The sequence below is a fragment of the Melanotaenia boesemani genome, chromosome 8, assembly GCF_017639745.1.
Source record: "Melanotaenia boesemani isolate fMelBoe1 chromosome 8, fMelBoe1.pri, whole genome shotgun sequence".
Lineage (NCBI taxonomy): Eukaryota > Metazoa > Chordata > Actinopteri > Atheriniformes > Melanotaeniidae > Melanotaenia > Melanotaenia boesemani.
Genome location: NC_055689.1, coordinates 26,259,416 through 26,276,459, shown reverse-complemented (window position 1 = coordinate 26,276,459; position 17,044 = coordinate 26,259,416). Strand labels below are relative to the sequence as shown.

The 17,044-nt window shown below is 37.6% G+C and overlaps 1 protein-coding gene across 1 annotated transcript in view; it reads left to right on the top strand.

The window, feature by feature from the left end:
• The window catches only part of ak5 (adenylate kinase 5), a 116,444-nt gene extending 100,175 nt beyond the window's left edge, over positions 1-16,269 (top strand). The window contains exons 12-14 of the mRNA XM_041992747.1: positions 9,622-9,738; positions 10,037-10,237; positions 15,591-16,269. Coding sequence (XP_041848681.1) covers positions 9,622-9,738; positions 10,037-10,237; positions 15,591-15,665 — 393 coding nt within the window. The 3' untranslated portion in view covers positions 15,666-16,269. The remainder of the gene's footprint in view (positions 1-9,621; positions 9,739-10,036; positions 10,238-15,590) is intronic.
• Positions 16,270-17,044: the final 775 nt, after the last annotated feature.

The following is a 17,044-nucleotide window of genomic DNA, read 5'->3' as shown; positions in this document are numbered from 1 at the left end:
AATTACACGCATATGTTGTTTCAAGAAACATTTTCTGGTGAGTTGATTGGGATAAATCAGGGTTGTCCCAACCTAGCTCTTAATAGCAACCGGTTTTAGATGTTTCTCTGCTTTTACTCCCTTGGCTCAGGATGTTAGGCCATTAACAGAGTTGTGAAGAACATGACAACAAGCTGTCGAGGATCCTGGTATAAATGTTTCAAGATAAAAGTGAAAAGCATCAGTGATAAATTAAGTCTCTGTTGACTCTTCCTGACTCTCGCTCTGCTGGAGGTTTTTCTTCTTGAAAGGGAGCCTCTCCGTCGTCACCCACCGCTCTGTGCATGCTAAGGATGGTGGATTGAATCAAAGAGAAAATTTGTTGCAATCCATTAGTTTTAATTTTAGCTAGCAATCCCCCCAACAACTAAAAACAAATTTCGTCTCCGGCTCATTTACCTTGACACGTCCGCTTCTCCCTGTAACTGATGAAGGAGCAGAGCAAATATTTTAATGCCCACCTTCTCTTTACATATTAACATCATCCAAACATTTTAGATGTGACAAATAGCTTTGCTTCCTCGCCTCATTTTCAGCATCCCCATGTTGTTCTTGAGCAGCAGAAACTAAAGCTGTGATTCATTCTGCTGCTGGTTGGTAACACAGCAGTGATGGTCAGGAAGCTTTATAACTGAACTGTGACATTTCACATCAAAGCCCATCACTCACAAACACACACATGTTCAAAGCTGGCTATATGTGAATGTCTGAGTATTGAACCTAAATGAGTTACAAATATTGATTGAACTTCACACATAACAGTTAATAAAGGAGATTTTGTATGTTTTCTGTCCACCAGTGTCTCCTCGCAGTTTGTCCCAACACACACAAGAGGAATTTTGTCAGTCATGAATTTATTAAGCCAAAGTAACAGCTGCAGGTCATTTAAATAAAATCTGCTAAAAAAAAAATCAGGTGTCTTATTTTCAATAAATTAGATAAAAGGTAGTGCAGAATATTCAGCTGAGACTTGGAGCTGCATAACAGTCACGAACTGTTAAAAACACCATCCTGAGTCAGACAGTCACACTGCATGACTTGTTTCTTTATCATAAGGAAAACAGCAGCCATGGGTTATTTTGAGGCTAATCTCACATTCACCATCCTGCTTACAAAAAATACACCTAAACAATAAATGAGTGTTACTCCATCACTGAAAATAGTCCACAACAAATACAATGTTTACTCAAATAACAGTTTCTAAAAATCCAGCAAAATCCAGCTGTATGGGTACATTGCTGAGCCGTCCCGATAAATAAATTGGTTTTTACCACTATGCAACTTTTTCATCCGGGACTCTGTGTAACGTTGCAGCTGAGTTTTGCTTTGCAGACACATCGCATGCTAGCAAGCAGATGTAAACAAACTAGCTGATATGAATGCGTACCATGGCTGATTCCGCAAAAAAAAAAGCTTAGAAGACATTATCGGAGCGAGAATGGAAACAAAAGAGAGCCAAAGCAAGAAATAAGATTTTGTCACTTTGACGCCCCCTAATAAAAGCTAATTCAGTATTAGTCTTACATCCTGTCTCTTCTCTGAGTTCTCTCTATCAGTAAAGTGACTCTGATGTTGACTCTTCTTTTATCTCTTACTCTGTCACTTCATTTCTTTTTCCCACTTCCTTCTGTAATGTTTTAAAAAGAAGGCACACTGACATCGCCGTGGCTTTCACCGCCATTTTGGGGGCACCTGACTACTGTTCAAATCTACACTTTCAGGTTTCTCATTAGTAAACTGTGTCGAAAACATGTCTAAAACACGCTGAAAATTACCATTTTAACACAATACATTCATTAGAGAAGTAAAGAGTTTTTATGATGCAGAAACAATTATCACAATCTGCTGAACAATGAATGAAGTTCGGGTTTAAATGCGTTGCCACTTGTTTATCTTGTGTTTGGCAAAAGAAAAGGGGAAAAAATGTTTATCTTGTATTTCCCACTGCTGGTGCATTATTAAAAGTAGTTTGTCAGTCCTGAGATGCTGGCAAGCAAAGATGGCTGCACAGAGTTTTAAGGTCGAGAAGTTATGTAGAGCTGCTTTAATCTAATTAATACAATATTCTGATTATGTTGTTTTCAATAGTTGTTTACATGTTACTGAACATGTACCTGAACTCATATCTTTATTAAATGAATAGCCTTCAAAATATGAAGCAAAAGCCAGCTCAGGTTTTTCCCTTTCTTTTCTTTTTTTTTTTTTTTTTTTTTTTTGCCACCTTTTTGTTATGCATTGTGTAGAGTTGCCAGATCTTGTGACATATTTGCCCATATGTGTTCATAATAATCAAATCTGGCAACTTTGGAGTATAACATCAATGTTCTAAAGTAGGAATGTGTTTCACAAAATATAATACAACCTCTAACAGACTGTAGTAATATGATTAAGATGTATACTTCTTCCCGACGTCACATATCTTTATGTGATTATTGCTTATTCTGCTTGGCTTATCCCAGTTAAGGTAACCAAAACATGGCAGTTCCTCATTCACAGTAAAGTCAAAATCAGGTAAACTACACATCAACACATGCAATGCTGCTTTTGCTGGTTTTAATGGATATTTAATCCGAACAGAAAATCCTAATTTTACTCTTTGCAATACTCATGCATTAAAATGGCAAATTAATAACTTTGTGTTAAGGAAGATAAAGCAGGTCATTTTGCAAGATGTTTTTCTTTTTTTTTCTTTTTCTTTTTCTTTTCTTTTCTATTTTTTTTTTTTTTTTTCAGTGTATACCCAAACATTTAAGTATTTGGTCAGAAAAGTAGAGTTATTAATAAGCAGCTATTAAGCTAAGTCAGTATTCTCATCATTACAAGATTAGAGAAGTGATGTGCTGATATTAAAAGCTGAATAAAAAAAAAAAAAAAAAAAAAAAAACTCCCACGTACAGATTTACTTTATCTTTGTTGACTCAGGGAGAAACTCAACTGCTTTCAAGCAAAGCTTAACTGTCTAAGCTTCTTACTGCACATTAGCATCATGTCCCATGTGTTCTCCAACATGAGAACTGCATTTATTTTCAATGACTGAGACAGTTATATGTAGAGAGAAAGAAGAAGACAGCAGTTTAAAGGAGGATGAATAATCCCACAGAGGGATTATTAAAGTGCAGGTTTAAAACAGAATCACCCACATCAGAGTTAAGGGGTTTTATCTCACAATGAGATAAAAACCTGTGGTTCACTGGTGAGTGCAAAACTCTAATAACGATACACAGACAGTTTGACTTGTTTCCACTCTGTTGCCTGGCAACACAGACGGTGCAATTTAATATTCTCTGTGAATCATGTCCTGTCTATCCACATGTGTGCTATTCGTCTGCACACCAACTATCACAAAGGAACACCTGTCAGATTTCCCTGATGTGAGATAACCTTAATATTTAATCTGTCACACCCTCAAAAGTACAAGTGCTTGTTTTCTTGTGCACGTGTGTTGCTCATGGTTTGATGCACCTCTGTTTGTGGAGTTGATTGCTTAACTGGAACAATACTTTGTTGCTCACATCATGTCATGTTGAAAGAGAATCTTCTGCAACCAGATCTTCTCTACCCCATCCTGCAAGTTTTCCTTGTCAGGTTCATAATGTCACCAAACATGGCAGCTGGCAGTCTTCTCATCAACATTTGAGTTCTGCTGTCAAGGACAAGAGAATCCAGTCGCTGGACTTTTAGAAAAGGTTGTTTTTTGTTTTGTTTTTTTTTTGGGGGGGGGGGGGGGGGGGGTAGGGTTTTTTTTTTAGTTTTTTTGTTTTTTGGGGTATTTTTTATTAATTAATTTTTTTAGTTTGTTTGTTTTTTGGGTTTGTTTGTTTTTGTTTAGTTTTGTTTTTTTATTTGTTTTTTTTTTTGTTTTGTTTTTTGGGGTTTTTTTTTGTTTGTTTGTTTGTTTATTTTTGGGTTTGTTTGTTTTTGTTTAGTTTTGTTTTTTTGTACAGACATAAACAGAACAGACGAACAGAAACCACTAGTATACAGGCTTTATTTATTCTTTGTTAAATATGAGCAAAGAATAAATAAAAGAACTGGGATCCACAGTTTCTACAAAAACCTGATGATCCAGTATGATGGGATGTCTGGACAGGTGTAATAAAGTATCTAACAAGGCAGTTTTAGCCAAATGTCCTAAATGAATTTAAACATATTTTCCACTGAAATGAGCAAAGCTCTGACCAAAGTTCTGTGGGTATTTGGCTGTTAGTTTCCTTTTCCCTTTTTTGTTTGATATATAAATAGTGTTTCTTAATTTAATTTCCTGTAGCCCTTTATAGCGTGTTGAGATCCCTTTAAGCTCAGCATCTACCTTATGTGACTGACAAGTACTTTGAGCAAATTATTTTCAAATATGTTGTACTCTGTTAATTTAAGAATATAATGGAGAATCTGAAGGAACCTAAAAAAAAAAAAAGAGGCCCTTGTTGGCCTAATTTTTGTGATTTGAGTGTAATTTATTTAGAATAAAGTCAGTTTCAAAGCAGCTTTATTTCTTTAGGCAAATTTTTTTGTAATTAATCTCTACTATTATTTTTATCAATCATCATCAATTTTATCAATCAATCATCAATTATCATCTTTTTTATCATATATTTCCCAAGCTCACTAGGATGGGAACCGTCCCTGATATATTTTCCTCAATTTCCTTATATGTAGCCTTGTATTCAGAATGGCACCAACAAAATAGACCCCCACTGAGTGGATATAAAATAATCCTTTAGGCATGGGACTGCATGTCCTCCTTTGTTTTTCATCAACTGAGGAGTTTAAAATAATATTCTTGGCTTTCATTTCTGCCAAATATATCATGACATTAATTTGTCCCGTTATTTAAAATTTTCTCATTAATTAGGATTGAGAGACTTTGGAACAAATACATGGCTCTTGTTAATATGTTCATTTTCATTGACTCACGTCATGATTCAAAGTTTAGTATTGGAATTAGGTTCCATCTACCGATGTCCTCCTTTAATAGTTTTTTTTATTCAAAAGGTTAAAGTTTAAGTCGTATAGATCTGCCCATTTTGGGGGGATATTGATTTTATATGGTCCACATCCCAATTCTGTTGGACGTAGGATTTTAATGTTTGGTTAGGTTTATAATAAAAACTTAACATTTGTGTCTGTGAAATATTTACTTTGTAACCTGAAACTAAGCTGAATAAATCTAAGACAGACAAAAATTTTATGATGGAAATATCAGGGTTGGAAAAATAAATCAGTACGTCATCAGCAAATAAGAAATTTTGTTCTAGCCCATACATTCTTATACCAATACCTTTTTTTCTGTCTGATCCCCAGACTCAGAGCTTCAATGAATAAAACAAATAATAAAGGGATGATAGGGCAGCCTTGTCTGGTTCCCCATCCTAAGCTAAATGAGTTTGACATGGCTCCATTTACTTTCACTCTTGCTTTTTGGCTGTCATATAATGATTTAATAATAGCTATGAGGGATTGGTGAAACCCATATTCTGCTAGCATTCTATACAAAAATTTCCAATTCACTAAATATAAAGCTTTTTAAGCATCAAGACTCATGCTGTAAGTACTGCTTGATTTTGATTTGTCTCTAAATAATCAATCACATGTAATGTACATCTTATTTTGTCTTGGGTTTACCTCCAGCTGATCCATGCTGATTATTTGGGGAACAATTATTTCAAGTCCTTTGGATAAAATATGAGTAAATATCTTGTAATCTTGATTTAAAACACTCTCTTTGCCTTCTTTTGGTATTAAACTGATGGCGGCTTCTTTCCAGTCCTGAGCACTTCGTTAAATAGAACTCTCATTTTTTGGATCAAAAGGTCTTTCATCTCTTTGCACCACTCCCCCAGGAAACCACCCAGACCGGCCATTTTATTAGGTTTTAGATTTGATATTGCCTTTTTATTTCTTCAAAATTTCAGAAATATATTCTTCACTCACTGTAGGTATTTCTATCTGGTTTAAAAAAGCTTCAAATTTAGTTTTATCTGTTTTGGTCTGACTGTACAGATTCTTATAGTATTTTTCAGATATCTGTTGTATTTCATTTATCTTTTTTTATTGTAAATTGTGTTGGGGTCTCTTATTTTAAATTTGCAAATTAAATTTACAAAATAAAAAAAAAAGTTTTACAAAATAGAAAAGTTTTTTTTAATCAGCATTTTGTTTTTGTTTTTTGTTTTTTTAGTATCCAAAATGTGGTAGTGTCATATCTCTTAGTTAATGGTTGCATAGCCCCTGCTGTTTTCTGTTTGGCTTGAAACCTCCTGAATGAAGACTCAGGGATTAGATTTTTCTGCTATCCAATCTATCCTGCTTAATTCAACAGATAAGATCTGGAAAGTCTCATCATGACAAAGACTCACATCTGACGATGTAGGATGAGAACGTACGGACAAATCAAAAACTTAATCTGTATTTGTGTTGGGAACAGAGAAAAGCAATCATAGAAACGGCACATTGTTTTACCCTTTAGACCGAGTGTATACCTGCTTTTTAACCTTCCACTCATGAGGGCAACAAACTCTATTATTGGCATAAATGTTCAAATATTTGCTGTACAGTACACTTGTTAGTAGAGGATTCTACTTGGAGGCAGACCAGCAACTTATAGATTTCCAGGAAGTGTAGCCTGAATATGGAGACAATAAAGAAGGTCAGGTTTTGGTTGATAAAATCCCACCTCTCACTTCTCTATTTTTTATTCCAAGAAGCCAGACTTTTAAAGTGGTCATGAGGAATAGTTCTTCATGTTTTCACAATGTTTGGCTGCGTTTTTACTCATTTACAGTCCAGTCCTTGTACCTGACCATTTGTCAGAGGAAAGCGTTTTTCTGTTTGTTTGTTTTTTTCTTAAACAGTATGTAAGCCATTTAAGGCTAAGCTATGAATCAGTCAAGCATAAAAAAAAAAAGTTTCTAGCACAATTAAATGAACTAGTATTGTGTCCTTAGCAACTTACAACCTAGCAAAGAACCCATTGTAAATAGTATCTTTGGGCACTTGCTTATTAGCAGCCTGTTGCAAAAATGCATATTTTTCCCTTTTTCTGTTGCCTGTTATTAGTATTTTCACACCAACAAAGTGATTTCCAAAAGGCTTTTAGCTGAAAACATGGTACATCTCAGCATAGTGTGAAACAGGTCCTTAAAGGTTTAAGAAAACTGGACAAGCAGACGAGAAAAAAAGAAGTGGCATGACAAAAAAATAAATAAATAAATATCTACAGGGTTAACAGTATCCAGAGGTGATGTCTTAAAGAATAGAAACGATCCAGAAAAGGCCTGACACAAGACCGGAGGGATGGATTTAGTAATTATGTAGTTGATCTCTTGCTGTTCTCTGGAGCCCTGTATGCTGTATTTCTCCTTATGTTTGCACATATTGGAACAAATTCCTGAGATCAGGTTTGTGAATGTTCCCCATCCATCTCCGTTGCAGTCTCTAAAATAAACAGAAATCCTGAAACACTGTATAAAAAAATTAAAACATGGAGAACTGGAAAACTGTATTAAACTTTTACTGACTACTGCATCTGTCAGGCCGCTGACATGAAGCTCAGCAGCCCCATAAAAACACGATGAAAGACATTTATTGTAGTCACAAAATATTCAGTTTGCCATTTTATTAGTTAGTTAAATCTTACATGGCTTAGAACTGATTTCCATAAAGGCTGTAATATTCTGCTGACAAGAATTAAACATTTGATTGAGCTTTATGGTAATTTGGGAGGCTGTTTGTAGTGCTACTGGATGGATGATTGAAAGCAATTATAGCGTCATGATTTAAACTTTAATTTTTTTAAAAACATACTGTCTATTGAGTTTGCTCTCTAGTGAGGTAGCACTAAGCTGAGCAGTTCTCTTGAAACTATTCAATATCCCCCCCTTATGCTGCAATTCAAGACACTCAGACAAACATTTACTTGGGATGAAAGCAGCTAAATTCTGTAGAAGTATAAACAGGAGTTCAGCAGCTTGATAATGCTGTTACATAGAAGTTGTTTCTTAACCCGATCTTGAGTTACATCTCTATTGCTGAAAATATGTTTTGCCACAAAGCAACTCTGTCCAAGATGCTCATAAATATCAGCAGCAATTAAATTGTCATAACGCATTTCCCAAACATGCAGGAGATAAATAAAGTTTGTAATTGCAGCAGCAGTACAAGCATTTGAAGCATAATTAGCAGACAGAAAACATCAAGAGAGCATTAACTAGCACACAATGGAGAGCAATAATCCACCTAATCAGCTACTGAACAAAGCCAAGACAGCGCCACCTCAGATCTCTGAAGCCTCTCTTAGTGTAATTTAGCTCCAAGCTAAAAGTTAAAATAAAAGATGACTCTCCGGTGAAAGACGCAGCGACCCCAACATGACAAGTCATCCTCCCTCTTATAAAAATATAATCACTTATGGCTCAGAAAAACACTTAAAGATGCAAAACGTAAAAAAAATCATAGGTCAAAGACAGAAAAACTTATTTTATTTCATTAAAACTTGTGTTTAAATTGGTATCTAATGTCTTGATATATTTCACTAAAATAGCTGTTATGTTTTGATTCTCAATCATTTATTTATTTTATGCAATTAGGAACACCTTAGTCCAGTCATTGCTGCACTGGAGGGCACTGGATCCTCCTGCAGACAAAAACATGTTTACGTCAGAAAAAAAGTTTGGCCACTGACAGCCACCGTCCATTTACAGCCATGTTTTGCATTTGTCATTGACATTCCCATTTTTACCACTAGATGTCAGTAATGCTCACTCACTTCAGCCAAGCGTTAAACTGGAAGCTTCAAACAGTTCACATATTAATTGTTTTATGGTCTTTTACATGATTTACTGGGTGCATTTATTTGTAATCTTTGAGCAAACTAGAAAACTAACTCTAAATCTTAAAAACTCAGGGGCTCTGAGAAATTTGTGCCTTAATATTCAAGTATGAGTTGTGTGGCACCCGAAGGGACCATAGCTGCAAGATGTAACTGATTTTAAACAAACTTTTTTTACAGGATTGTCTTTGGAGTCTTTCTAATGGCACATACCATACATGTAGCTGTGCAGAAACAAAACCGTCACTGAGACAAGTTTTTCTGTTTGTCTTCTAGTTTGTAATAAAAGTGAATGAACAGTCTGTTGTCACCAGTCATTTATGTTACATGCTAATTTTGGCGTCTTTACTTTTAAAAATGGATGGTTTTCTTTTTATTGAAACCTTTTTGGTTTCAAACAAAAAACACAATGTGATGATAAAATTTGGTGCTTTTGGAATTTATTATGTTATTTACATTTCAAATGATCAATTTATCAATTAATCATTTTTAAAACAATGCATTACACAAGACAGGATCCAGAACAATTAAACAGTCAAAGGTTAAAGGTTTAATAAAAACAAACTGACAGTGTAAACCTGCAGAGCCTGCAGTAGTTTCCATCTTTACCTTAGTTAACAATCCACTGTGCCCTACTTTATATTGGTTGTTATTTTAACATTACAAAGGAAGACATTTTTAATGTATTTTTCAGTCATACATCAAGCCTTAATTAGGACATAGGAGGTAAATAATTAGTCGTTTTTTATCTGCAGGACACACTGCTGGAACTGCTGTGTGATGCTGTGGCATTGTCTGGACGGCAGGGAAAAGGTGTGGTGGTTAGCGGCTTCCCCAGAGACCTGAGACAGGCGGAGGAGTACAAAGCCAAGGCAAGTGCACCAGACTGATCGGATAGACAGCAGAAATGAGGCTTATCCACAAAAAGAGAGCAAGATGAAGGAGTCGGGGAAGTCATGCAGCACTAGCAGTATGATTAATAGGAATGAAATGGGAACAGAGTGTAAATGCATGACTAAAAGAGAAGTAGAGGCACTCAGCAAAAAGAAATGAGGTGTTCAGAATGATGATTTGCACCTCAGAAAGATGGAGAGAGCGGGATAATGTTAAACAGATACAAAGAGGTTCACCGTTGTAAATAATGGCTTTCCTCTCCCTGTGTTGTATCAGATCGGGGAACCCAGTGCAGTTATCCTGCTGAACTGCTCTCCAGACACCATGTCCAGTCGGCTGAAGTGTCGCGGGAGGCCCTCCTCCAGCTTCCACCCCGCCTCAGACAAAGAAGGCGTCCTGCAGAGGAGGGCTGAGCGCTTTTGCAGCGACACCCAGGAGTTTGCTGCTTACTATGAACGCAAGAGGCTTCTGCACACAGTAAGATTCAGATGAACTTTCTCAGTGGTTTTAATGCACTACTGTTACATCAACCTAGACCTTCATACTAAATAATTAAATGGTTATGACATAAAATTCATAACATTTACTCAGTGTATGGAAATGTTTCCATTTCATGTGCACTTCCTTATTAAGCTTTCTGCACAAAGATAATTAAAGGAAAGTCCTACATTATTTTGTGTCAAGCCATGGTACAATCTTAATTTGTGTTGCATTTAAGTATTTTTGCTTAAATGCTTATTGTAATTTTATTCTATTTTTATGGGAGTTGGGACAAATGTTAAATCCTTGTTCTTTGCAAAGAAACAAGCACAGAAGCCGGTATAAAGCTTCAGCATGTCTTAGTCACATCAAGGAAAAACATGTCCCCAGTTATCATCCCTCCACTTAGCGCTCAAACCAGGCATCTGGGATGAATGAAACAAATCACATTTGTGTGTTTGTCTGCTGATGCCAGTCTCCCCTCTATTGTGATTACAAGTATGGCAACAGCATCATCTAGACAAACTACTGTGAATGCGAAGATTTCGTCCTAGGACTGCTGCATCACTGAAAGCCAAAAGAACAACAGCAAGAAATAGAGATGCAGCAGTTACTAGGAGAAAAGAGCACACATTTATTCACAAATTACATGTTTTGAATTACATGTTTTGTTAAGAATTGAAGTGAGATATATATATATATATATATATATATATATAGAGAGAGAGAGAGAGAGAGAGAGAGAGAGAGAGAGAGAGAGAGAGAGAGAGAGAGATGAAGCACTGAGTAAGTGTCTCAGGCAATGGAACCAGGAATAGAATGAAATGGAGGAACCATCATGGGAGGACAAGCCCTTGTACAGGATGTACCACCGACAGATAGCTGAAGTGGCGGATATGAACAAGTCCTACCAATGGCTAGAGAGGGCTGGACTGAAGGACAGCACAGGGTGTTAATCATGGCAGCACAGGAGCAAGCCTTGAGTACCAGGGCAATCAAGGCCCAGATCTACCACACTAGGCAGGGTCCCAGGTGCAGGCTGTGCAAAGAGGCCCCTGAAACAATCCAGCAACTCACAGCAGGGTGCAAGATACTGGCAGGCAAAGAATACATGGAACACTATAACCAAGTAGCCAGCGTAGTGTACAGAAACATATGTGCAGAATATGGACTGGAGACTCCTAGGTCACAATGGGAAACACGTCCCAAGGTGGTGGAGACTGAGAGGATTAAAATTCGGTGGGACTTCCAGATACAGACCGACAAAATGGTGGTGGCCAATCAACCGGACATTGTGATCATGGCTAAACAGCAAAGGAAAGCCCAAGTAATTGATGTAGCCATCCCAAACAATGGAAATATCAGGAAAACGGAGACGAGAAACTGAAGAAATACCAAGGACTCTAGGAAGAGCTGGAGAAAGCCTGGACAGTGAAGCCAACAGTAGAACCAGTGTTCATCAAGCACTGGGGCCCGTGTCTACCATGCTCCAACAGATACCTGAAGAACCATCAGACATCTCCATTCAGAAGGGCACAGTCCTAGGAACAGCTAATATACTGCGTAGGACCCTCAAGCTCACAGGACTCTGGTAGAGGACCTGAGCTTGAGATGAACAGCCTCCCAGCCTACCCAGGGGAGATGGGAGAGTGAGTGAGGGAAGATTTTATATATATACACACACACACATATATATATATATATATATATATGTGTGTGTGTATATATTAGTATATTAGTGTATGTATGTATGTATGTATGTATGTATGTGCTTCCCTACTTCCCTAACACAAAGTGACAAGGTGATAAACAACCAATCACATTCATTCCTATACAGAATAGAAAAGAATAGAATACCACTGAGAAGGTCTCTAAAAACATAAACTCTATACAAGAATAAATGAAAATCTATAAAATAAATAAATAAATAAAATCTATAAAAACAAGATAACATAAAATCTATATAAAATATAATAAAAGTACGGAAGCAAATAAAAAAAACTGGGACCTTATCAAATTATATCTTGATAAGTTTATTGTAAAAACTTGAAACCACTATAAACCACATTTGCAGTTGTATGGGGAAACTGTGTGTGCTACGTCCAGAGAAATGCCTAATTTATCAAATGGGATTAAGTTTTACTTCATTGGAGAGATTTGATGAAGCTTGGAGGAAACTGTGATATTGTTGACGTTGCACCCTTAAAGCAGACAGGACCACGCCTTTGTGTCAGCAACTTATTTCTCCCAGTCCCAGCGGTGCATATAGCCTTTATAATTTTAATTTTTTATTTCAGGAGACATGTTATTAACTAAAAGCAGAGCGCACAGTCTATTGCAACTCAGACACATGCACGCACCATCTCACTTCACGCAGGCAGGTGACACACCGTGTTGCTCATAACTGTCTTGTGTACAATAATAAACCAGGTCTGCACCAGCCTCTTAACGACCCATTATTTGAGTCAAGTGTGCTGCAGTATGGACATATTGAAAACCTGCAGGACACTGGCTCAAGAGGTCCCAAGAAGGGGAAGGCTGCTCTATGGCAATTCAGACACACACACACGCACGCACGCACCGTCTCACTGTGCGCAGGCAGGTGACCTACCATGTTTCTCATAACTGTCCCACATTTCTGTGTGTACAACAATAAACCAGAGTAGAACAATTAATCATTGTCAAAAAGAACTGAAATGTTTCTGCTTAATGAGTATATTTTCCATAAAATGTATTTTGCTCCAATATAGGTCGCAACATCATCTGCATACAGTACAGGCTATGTTCTTATAATAAACGTATCACATTATAACGTGATATGTTTCACATTTTTACAATAATCTTATCACGTTAAAACTTGAAAAGGTCCCAGTTTTTTATTTTTTTGGGTGACAGCTCCACGCTTCCGTATAAAAGTGACACAAAACAAATAAAATAGTAAATAAAAATCCATCAGTAAATAAAATTAGGATTTTGTAATTGTTGCACATGTTTCAGCCAGTAAATATGATGCATTGTGGCAATGTCACAGTGTTCATCGTAAGGAGTTCAGGGTTCTAACAGCCCATGGATAAAAGCTGTTCTTTAGTATGTTTGTTCTGCACTTCAGGGACCTGTAACACTTCCCTGATGGCAGCTTTTTAAACAGACTCTGTCCAGGGTGGGATGTGTCTGCTGAGATCCTCAGAGCTCTGCCCAGGAGCTAGCGATGTTCTCCAGGGACGACAGAGGGCATTCAATTATCTTTCCAGCAGTTCTCATCACCCTCTGCAAAACCCTTCTGTCAGCAACCGAGCAGGCAGCAAACCTCACAGCATACATAAGCAAACAACTTAAATGAGGTCCAGTAGAAGGACACCAGCAGTTTCTTCTTCTCCAGGTGGTGCGTTTGCAGCATTTGCAGAAGGTGGAGCCTCTGATGAGCCTTTTTAGTCAGTGCTGAGGTATTTGCCGTCCACTTTAGGTCTGTCTGGATGAGTGTCTCAGGAACTTGAAGGAATCCACTCACTCCACACATGGTGGAGTTGACCATTGATGGTCAATGGGGCATGATTTTCTCTCCACTTCTTGTAGACAATGACCTTTTCTTTTGTCTTGGTGGTGTTTAGTGTTTGATTGTTCTTAATACACCACTCCGACAGCTTCTGTATTTCCTTTCTGCAAGATGATTCATCATCAGCAAATTAGCTTACAGATTGCTGAAGAGTGTCATCAGCGAACTTGGATGATGGAGTTGGAGGGGTGGATGGGGGCGCAGTCAGAGGCGAGGGGGGAGCTGGTGCTGATAGTGGGTGTGGGTGAGTAAAGATGGCCCACCTTGACCACTTTTGGGCAGTTGGATCCAGCTCAGCCAGATTTTCCACCAGGATGTCAGGAATGATGGCGTTGGATGCTGAACTGTAATCAACAACCTGACATAGGTGTCCAGGAGCTCCAGATGATTCAGGGCTGTGTGAAGAACTGTTGTATGACATTGGGATGAAGCTGGAGTACCTGGAGAGAACCCACAAATACACAGGTAGAACATGCAAACTTCACGCAGAAAGGCCAAAGTTCGAACCCCTCCCAACCAAGGTTGGAACCAGTGACGATCTTCAGGACATTGTGTTTTCACCAATTAAGACAGACGGCAAAAATCAACCATTGCAAAATCATCTATACTAGTGGAGGTTCAGTTTCATTCTCCTTGTTGTCATGACCACTTTTCATTTGTTGTTTTCTAAGCAGAGTATTATTTTACAAATAAACTGGATGATATCCACTTCACCAGAACTTGACAGCAAGCCGCTGAGGATATCCATTTAATTTGAATCAGATGTGTTGTAGCAGGTAAACAGCTGAAATTTTGGCTTTTGTGGACAGTGGATTGGACTGTGAAAATAATTAAGATAATTTATAACTAATAAAAAGTTAACTTTTCTCTCTTTTTAACAGTTTATACTGAGAATGAAAGGATCCACACCAATATAGTTAAAAAACATGTCAGTCTGTATCATTCTTTATTGTAAAATATGCTAATCTAAATAATGTAACCATGACTAAAATATTTACTGGGCTAATAAATTAAATAAGAGGTGTTTGTTTTTGTTTGTTTTGTTTTGTTTCTTCGCAATCAGACTTCTATTTGTGCAGCCACTGGAGTTTTCCCCTACTAGCCAACAGAAATAGCTCAGATTTAAGGCTCTCCTGAACTAGCTTCACTTTTCAGACATGAAGACTGCAGCGTTTCCTCATTTAGTCTCCCTAACTGGCATAGTTTACTCTGATATTATTGCTTCACCAGTAATTTTTCTCAGTTATGACAAGTCAATGTCTGCAATTTGTCTTAACATATTCTAAAGATTCAAATAACCACTAAGGTACTGTTTTGAAGACAACAACAACATTGGCTTTGGTCTCCTATCACTGGAAGAAAGCTCTAACCCTAACTAAAGAAGACAGTATTATTCTTAAAATGAGCACCTTTGAGAATTTGGATTACATCTACAGTAGGATTGGATATTTTAGAATATATTGGTGCTGAAAGATGTTGCCCTAAAGGTCAGCTCTGACCTTAGAAGTGACATCTAACTCAGTGGGGGTTCACTCACTTCACTGATGTGTCCACTAACATGAGGGCAGGGAGAAAAATCATATACTTTGTGTTTGGAGGTGAGCCATCCTTTTAAAAATGAGTTGTTTGAAGGTTTAAATGCCACACCACGTGTGTGTATGAGTGTGTGTGCGTTCTAAATGCCACAACAGGTATTGAGGTCATCAGTCGGTTGTGAGCTGCAGCACACCGCTGTCCTCCACTCAGTATGAAGACGTTGATAGTTTCTGAAAGGCTTCCGTTTGTCTCTGTCTGCAGATTGATGCCGAGAGGTCGCCAGATGAAGTGTTCGCCCAGATCTGCCAGGCGATGGAGTCCTGCTCTCTCTTCTGATTTCTACCATTTACACCACCTCACTCTGCTTTCCAGCAGGCCTACTTATAAAGACCCTGCCTTTTTCTCCCATCTCATGGACGTCCCTCCACATAACCTCACACCTGCATCAGCTCATTAAACCACAGTGGTATGCATGTCTCACCTGCAAACAGTTAAAGCTTCTAACTCTGACACAATGCCTGGTTGTCACTTTCTGCTACCTACATGCATCACCCTTCCTCCCCTCTCACTTCAACCTCAATATATGCTGCCAACTGCCGGACCGAGGCTCATAACTGTACAGAGAAAACAGCATTCCTGCTGTGACTGAGAGCATGCTGAATGTTCCGCCAGAGGAATGGAGCAGGGTTTTTCTGCCTGCTGGAAAGTGGAAATCTCAGTGTGTGTTCTTGCTCTCATGCACAGCACCATGCTTTATATTATAACAAGCATGCAAGACTTACAGATAAGCTTAAACTGCCTTTTGTGCATTGAATAAAAAACAGTGGCATATTAAGAGTATTAGGATTACTGCATTTGTATGTTTACAAGTTCATCGTACAGGTTCTTGTTTGAGTCTGGTATTTAACATTCAATAAAGCCAGTGCATTTGCTAAACTTAGTATTTCTCAGTGTCTGTTTTGGTTTGGAGGGTCGAACGTGGTGTCATGGCTGATCTGATAGCCCCACCTGCTGGTAAGAAGATCTCAGCAACAATAGCACCAAAAGGTTTGGGATCCTGATCAAAGGCCTCAGAGAAGTTTGTCATTTCTACATTGCATGTAAAGTACACTGCTGTGTCCAGATTAAACAAAACTATAACTATAAATGTTTTTTTTTATTATTATGTTTGTTACCATTACTTCTTCAGTTGTTACAGTACTTCTTTGTTTTGCTTTCTAGTAGCCAGACATTTATGCAGTTTTTTTTAAAGTGATCTTGAACAATAGTTTCCCAGTTCTTCTGAAGGGTCTTCCTTTTTTTCCCTTGGGACATTAGCTACTTGTTGACTCATTGTCAGTTCAGTCCTTTTATTTAATCATTTAGTGAAGGAAAGATTGGCTAAGTTAAATAAAAAAAAAATAATATAAAAAAAAACTTTGCTATGAAGCCCATATATAAGCTTTGGTGCTACCACTTACCTGAAGTAGCATGATTAGTTTAATAAGGTTGGAAAATGCAGTTGAAATGTCAGTGATGTCAGTTTTGAAAAGCCTCAAGAATCTGCAGCATAACTTATACAAGTAGCACCATCAAGACGAAGGCGCTTTCCAAATGTTGTAGAAAAGTTGAAATCAGAGATAGGTTAAAGAATAATGCCAGAAACTTACTACAGAGTACCATTAAATCTATCATCACAAAATGTATATGGTACCACAAGTCTGCCTAGAGAGCGC